The following is a 7372-nucleotide window of genomic DNA, read 5'->3' as shown; positions in this document are numbered from 1 at the left end:
TAATTTTTTATGTACCTACAAACATAAACATGCCAGAAAGAAAAGTGACCAGAAAATGAAGCTGGTGTGAGAAGAAATTGCTGATTATGAAGGTTGTAAGATTATCAGTGATTCACAGACCGGGAGTCCACAGCTGGCACCTTTAAGGGCTCTCTATCGGCAGCTGTTATTGGTGCTGCAGTAATTGCTGGATGTCAGGGAACACTGAGTGACCAGCAATGACTGGAATGAAGGAAGTGGGAGGTGAGGTGGGGCCATGCAGTGCAACCCAGTGGAACAACAAGCATATTTCTGCACAAATAACAACTCCAATATTAACTGGTTCAAGCAGAGTATCCGACTGGAACAAAATTTCCAAAAAAAAAAAAAAAAAAAAAATAAGACTCATCAAAAAGAATTAGGGTAATCGTTGGAGATTACCAAAGGTTTATTTGGAATGACACAGCACTGAAAACATAACTGTTACAGATGATTTGTGGATACAGCATACACCATCTATTTTATTTTAGAACAATCTGTGAAGATGAGTTGCATAAATAGAGGTGGAAATATAGAGGAGCTGTTTTTATAGTGTTCTTTTGAGGGTGGATGAGCATGCCCCATCTTTCTAGCCAATCTCATAAAGGCAGAAGAGAAAACTACTTAGCTGCTCATCCCAACTAGCGTACCTCCAGCCACAGCGACTGGACAGCTAGATCAATCAGGCCCCGCTTTCTCCTAGGGGGCCACAGTGTAGTCGTGCTATTTGTCATCTCATCCTGAAAACGGCACAGTACAAACACAGATACTGTTGACTGTTTTGGCAATGGGATGGCTGGTTTTGCCATGAGGCAAAACTGTAACTGTAATGCCAGACAGAATAAGAGCAATGCATGTATCAATGACACTTGAGAGGCAAAGAGCTACAATGGAAAGGAAAGAAAGCAACTATGTATATGTAGCCTGCATACACATAGATCCAGCAGTCACGGGAACTAGCTTGCATGACAGTGTGTCCATATATATATATATATATATATATATATATATATATATATATATAGATGTGTTGGAAAAGAACATTGAGAACTTTTGCAGCAGTTTAGTTTTAAACACAGTAAACCTGAAAGGAAGCGAGAGCATGTGCTCACACCTGGGCAGGGGAATAAGAAAATCTTGTACTACAGGATAATTCATCACATCTTCTGCGGGGCAGCCACTCAATACCATACACCTGATGCAGAGAAATTAAAGTCTGATCTGGAGAAAGCTACTTTAGAATTGGTGGGAGGGTATCAAGTACAACAGTCTCCATAGCTTGGACAAAGCACAAACAAACCTGTTATTGACAACATGGGAACAAGTGAGGATTTTTTTCCTTAATTTACTTTTTGTCCTCTTACTTTTTTTTTTTTTTTTTTTTTTTTTTTTTTTGCAGACATGCTCCACTGATACATCTTCCCAAGGTTTGTCTGGCATCAGTCTGTAAATCATTAAGAGCATAATAGCAAAAGTGAACTCTTCAGGTTTTCAAGAAGGTTTAAAAACCCAGTAGCTGAGCTCTTTCTTGCAACACTTGCCCTAATCCAAGCGCCGGGTGAAGTTCTCTGGAAAGAGGCCTTTGTAGGTGGCAAGGTCTCTGTACTGAAGCCAGTCTGATTCCTTCACTCCCACTAGCCAGCCTGCATCCTGAAAGACAGTGACAGGGCTTTCAGGGTTCAGCAAAGTACTGAAAAATCCACAATTAAATAATGTGTTACATTAGTGTTGTGGTTCTGTGCCAGGATATCACATTACAGGTAAAATGTTGTGCTGTGATCAATGGGAAGGCCTGTCCCAAAGAAGTTGTTAATTATAAAAAAAGAAGGAAAGAGAAAGAATAAATATTTGCAATGCCTTATTTACTGTATAAAGTATGGTTAATTGAAGACCAATATTAACATTATGACTGTACAAAGCATAGTTAATTGATATTAACTGGATTATAATATGAGTTCTTAAAGAGGAGAAAAGGATTAGAATTATAACCAGAGCAAAGACAGGAATACCATGTGAAGCATTTTGTGCACAAGAGCATTACCTGTTCTGGGGGTCACAGTCTAAAAGAGGTTTGAGGTTCCTTGGGTTAGAATGCAGTATTGGTAAGGCCATGGAATGTCTTATATTTCATCCCAAGCCACTTGCTTATAAGAAAGAACTCTGACCCCAAGCTCATATCCTATAACCCCTATAAACCACCTATGTAGGGCTTATCAAATACTAAAAGTTAGATGTGTATTGCCTGATATTACTGTTGTTTTTATAATACCTACTTTTTCAAGTTTATATAAACTACAAAGCAGTTGGATGCCATGGCATTCTTGCTGGAAGCACTCCTATATTCTTTATAAATTATTCCTCATAGTATTTGTCTGTCATATAGAAGTGAGATGAGACATTTTGCCTCAAAGGGTAAAGATGAGACATTTTACCTCAAAGGGTAAAGAACCATCCATGTACGGTCATGCAGAATGCGAGATGATACTTAAAACTGGGAAACAGAGGCTGTGGTCTGCCCTTGGCTTACTGAAGATAAGCAAAGTATAGCTGGAAAAGCTGTGTTGAACAGAACAGGGGCAAGTGAGACCACAGGAAGTGCAAGGAGTGGAAAATGACTATTATGTTAACCAGTGCAGAAGGAAATTCCACTTCAGATGAGGGATGGCCAGGCTTAGTCTGAACCAATCCCCAACAAAGTTCAAGTACATCAGATAAAATGAGGCCTCAAAAATTAAGTGAAGCTGAATTCATTTCCTTTTGATATCATCTGAGACTATAAATTGATGCTGCCATACAGACAAGAAATATAAGTGTTTAGACAGCCCAATTTTTGAAGTCAGGAAAAAAAACGCTGAGGAAAAAAATGACTCAATAAAATAACTGATAATATCCTAGCTGATGAGGAAAAGTGCCCTTTTTAAAATTATGATGTCATATATGTGAAGGACAAAGCTATATTTAAAATAAAAGATGATAGCTAAATATTTTCTGAACCTCTAGAAAGCATATAAAATGTCATTTTCCCCCCACAAGCATCTACATTTGACTTTATTTATAGTGAGTGAAAATCTAATGGAGCCAAGTGGAGTTAAGCACTTAAAAATGGTTTCAATAAAGTAAACAAGTAAAGGATCACACAAACCCACAATCAAGATATATTCCAACACATAAATTCTGAAAGACAACTTGTATTGTAAAGTGAAGAATATTAGCCAACATCAATCCTTAGTTGAGGAAAACATAAAAAAATTAAATATGAACTGCTTAAAGTACGTGGTAGAAAAGGATTTCCAGTTTTGGTAATAGCAGAATAGCTTGTATTAGACAAATCCTTCTGGACAGCATAATTAAAAACACTGGGATAACTATATATCTCTAACTATATATACAATTATTTATATATACAAACAATTCTTGGTTTTTCAATATATAAAGTATAAATGTATATGTAATGGGCTGGGTATAAATAATGGGTACAACTATTTGAAGGCACGAGAAATGACCAAAAGCAAGCAGAAATTAAGACACTATTTGACCTTTGAAAGTAGAGAACTGCACGGGATGAGATCTGTGCTGATACAGTTTTTCCCGTGAGGATTATTCTCACCCAGTGTGATGTGGGGCATTCAGAGGATAAAGTATGAGGCTGCCAGAGAAGCTGTACACTCATGGTGGTGGGTGGAGAGGGGGTTATCTTGAAAAGAAAGGAGCCACTGAGGGATGGGTGTCCTAATGTATGTAGATAAACTTCCTTGAAATTCTGGGCTGACCCCCAAGCTGTGCATGCATAAAGGGTACAGACTCACCCTAACAAAGCATAAAACCAACTCCCCAAACCAAGGTAATTGTCCAGTAATCTGTATGTCTGCTAAAACAAAAATAAGCAATTTTCAGATATAGAAAGCAGTCAGACTCTCTACCACGTGTGATTAACCTACCATGTCTAGTATCAATTAAAAAATTATTAGACATGAAAAAAAGAAAAATATTAAAAAGCAAACAATAGAAATATGCCCCGAGATGGCCTAGCTGTTGGAATTAGCAGTAAGAAATTAGGGCAGCTATTATAAATTTGTTCAAGTACATAAATTGAGAGACAGTAATAATGAAAGACTATAAGTAGGAAATCTCAGCCAAGAAATGGAAACCATATGAAAAAACAATATGGAAATGAAGAATTATAAAGTCTAATACCTGAGATGAAAAGGTCACTTAATAAACTTAACAGCAAACTCAAAGTAGCAGAGGAAAATGTCATAATACTTGAAGGCAGATCAATAGAAATTATCCAACCTGACTACCAGAGAGAAATACAGAATAAAAAAGAACAGCGTCTTAGACATCAAGAAGTCCAATATAGGTATAATTAGAAACCAAGGAAAAAAGAACAAAGAGAATGAGTCAGAAAAAATTAAGATAAAAAGCAAATGTAGTGAAAAACATTAGGTTACAAGTCCAAGGGATTCAGTGATTTTCAAGTATGAAGACCATAAAACAAACAAACAAACAAACAAAAAACCCACCCATGCACAAAACATTCACACTTATGAAAATCAAGATACAGAGAAATCTATTAAAAGTAGTCAGGGAAAGTCATTTGCATACTGAGAAGCAATATTAAACAAATAACAGCTGATTTCTAATTATAAACAATAGAGACCAGAAAACAATGAAATCATGTTGAAAGAAAAAAAGTCAACTCAGATTTCTTTCTTAGTGGAAGTATCTTTAAAAATTAAGAAGAATAAAGACATTTTCAGATAAATAGAAGCCAAGAAGAGTTGATGCCAGCAGACTAGCACTAAAGGGATAGCTAAAGAAAGTTCTTTAAGCAGAAAGGAAAGTAAGACCAGATGGAAACTCAGACATACAGGAAAGAATGAAGACCTGGAAATGGTAAGCAGGAAGGTAAATTTAAAAGACTACCTATTTTTCCTTTTATTTCTTTACAAAATAATTTCTGGTTAATGCAAACAAAAAACCCATTACAAATGGGATTTTTAATGTCTTTGAGATGTGTGATGCTCACACTTATTCTTGGTATTAGTAATTTATGCTTTGTGAGTTTTTTTTTTTCTTGAAGAGTCTAAGGTTTTAACAATTTTGTTAATCCTCTCAGAAACCTACTTTTGGCTTTATCAATTTTTTTAATATATATTTTTTATTGCATTTTAGGTTTTGGGGTACATGTGAAGAACATGCAAGATTGTTGCATAGGTACACACATGGCAGTGTGGTTTTCTGCCTTCCGTCCCCTCGCCTGTATCTGTCATTTCTCCCCATGCTATCTCTTCCCACCTCCCCACCCCCCGTCCCTCCCTCATTTTATCTATTATGCCCTTTATTGCATTTGTGAATTCATTTTTATTTCCTTCCTTCTATGAATTTTCTATTTAATTTTGATTTACTAATCACAATGAAATATTTTTTAACTTAAACTCTGATTTCTTTGGCCCATGGGTTATTTAGAAGTGTATTTAAAATTTTTTTAATCTTTGGCAGCTTGTAAAGATAGACTATTGTTATTAATTTTTTTCTTTTTGAGATGGGGTCTTGCTCTGATGCCCAGGCTGGAGTGCAGTAGCGTGATCATGGCTACCTGTAGCCTTGAACTTCTGGGCTCAAGCAATCCTCTCATGTCAGCTTTTTGAGTAGCCGTGACTACAGGTGCACAATGCTGCAATCAGCTAATTAAAAAAATAAAAATTGTACAGATAAGGTCTTTCTATGTTGACCAGGCTGGTTGGGAACTCCTGGCCTCAAGTCATCCTCCTGCCTTGGCTTCCCAAAGTCCTGGGATTACAGGCATGAGCCACACTGCCAAGCAGATTATTGTTATATTAATTTCTAATATCATTTTATTGCAGTAGAGACTGACCCACCACCTGATGTATCTTGGTAAGTGTACTGTGAAAAGAAAGAACAAAATGTTGAACATGTTAGGTCTTAACCTCAAAGGCAGTGATGCTTGACTTTTTTTTTTTTTTTAATTGCATTTTAGGTTTTGAGGTACATTTGAAGAACATGCAAGATTGTTGCATAGGTACACACGTGGCAGTGTGATTTGCTGCCTTCCTCCCCTTCACCTATATCTGGCATTTCTCCCCACGATATCTCTCCCCAACTCCCCACCCCCCGCTGTCCCTCCCCTATTTCCCCCTGACAGATCCCAGTGTGTGATGCTCCCCTCCCTGTGTCCATGTGTTCGCATAGTTCAACACCCACCTATGAGTGAGAACATGCAGTATTTGATTTTCTGTTCTTGTGTCAGTCTGCTGCGAATGATGGTTTCCAGGTTCATCCATGTCCCTACAAAGGACATGAACTCATCGTTTTTGATGGCTGCATAATATTCCATGGTGTATATGTGCCACATTTTCCCTGTCCAGTCTATCATCAATGGGCATTTGGGTTGGTTCCAGGTCTTGGCTACTGTACACAGTGCTGCAATGAACATTCGTGTGCATGTGTCCTTACAGTAGAACGATTTATAATCATTTGGATATATACCCAGTAATGGGATTGCTGGGTCAAATGGAATTTCTATTTCTAGGTCCTTGAGGAATCACCACACTGTCGTCCACGATGGTTAAACTAATTTATACTCCCACCAACAATGTAAAAGTGTTCCTATTTCTCCACATCCTCTCCAGCATCTGTTGTCTCCAGATTTTTTTTTCTTTTTTCTTTTTTATTTATTTATTGCATTTTAGGTTTTGGGGTACATGTGAAGAACATGCAAGATTGTTGCATAGGTACACACATGGCATTGTGGTTTGCTGCCTTCCGTCCCCTCACCTGTATCTGTCATTTCTCCCCATGCTATCTCTTCCCACCTCCCCACCCCCTGTCCCTCCCCCATTTCCCCCTAACGGACCCCAGTGTGTAGTGCTCCCCTCCCTGTGTCCATGTGTTCTCATTGTTCAACACCTGCCTATGAGTGAGAATATGCGGTGTTTGATTTTCTGCTCTTGTGTCAGTTTGCTGAGAATGATGGTTTTCAGGTTCATCCATGTCCCTACAAAGGACGTGAACTCATCGTTTTTTGATGGCTGCGTAATATTCCATGGTGTATATGTACCACATTTTCTCTATCCAGTCTATCATCATTGGGCATTTGGGTTGGTTCCAGGTCTTTGCTATTGTAAACAGTGCTGCAATGAACATTCGTGTGCACGTGTCCTTATAGTAGAATGCTTTATAATCCTTTGGATATATACCCAGTAATGGGATTGCTGGGTCAAATGGGATTTCTATTTTTAGGTCCTTGAGGAATCGCCACACTGTCTTCCACAATGGTTGAATTAATTTACATTCCCACCAACAGTGTAAAAGTGTTCCTATTTCTCCACAT

The 7372-nt window shown here is 37.8% G+C and overlaps 1 protein-coding gene across 1 annotated transcript in view; it reads right to left on the bottom strand.

Moving 5' to 3' along the window:
• Nucleotides 1-392: 392 nt before the first annotated feature.
• The window catches only part of LOC101048121 (amphiphysin), a 252017-nt gene continuing 245037 nt past the window's right edge, over nt 393-7372 (bottom strand). Inside the window, exon 21 of the mRNA XM_074379802.1 lies at nt 393-1668. Within this exon, the coding sequence (XP_074235903.1) occupies nt 1561-1668 (108 nt within the window). The 3' untranslated portion in view covers nt 393-1560. The remainder of the gene's footprint in view (nt 1669-7372) is intronic.

This window comes from Saimiri boliviensis, chromosome 10, assembly GCF_048565385.1.
Source record: "Saimiri boliviensis isolate mSaiBol1 chromosome 10, mSaiBol1.pri, whole genome shotgun sequence".
Lineage (NCBI taxonomy): Eukaryota > Metazoa > Chordata > Mammalia > Primates > Cebidae > Saimiri > Saimiri boliviensis.
The sequence above is the reverse complement of the archived record's forward strand: the minus strand, read 5'-3'. Positions and strand labels throughout refer to the sequence as shown.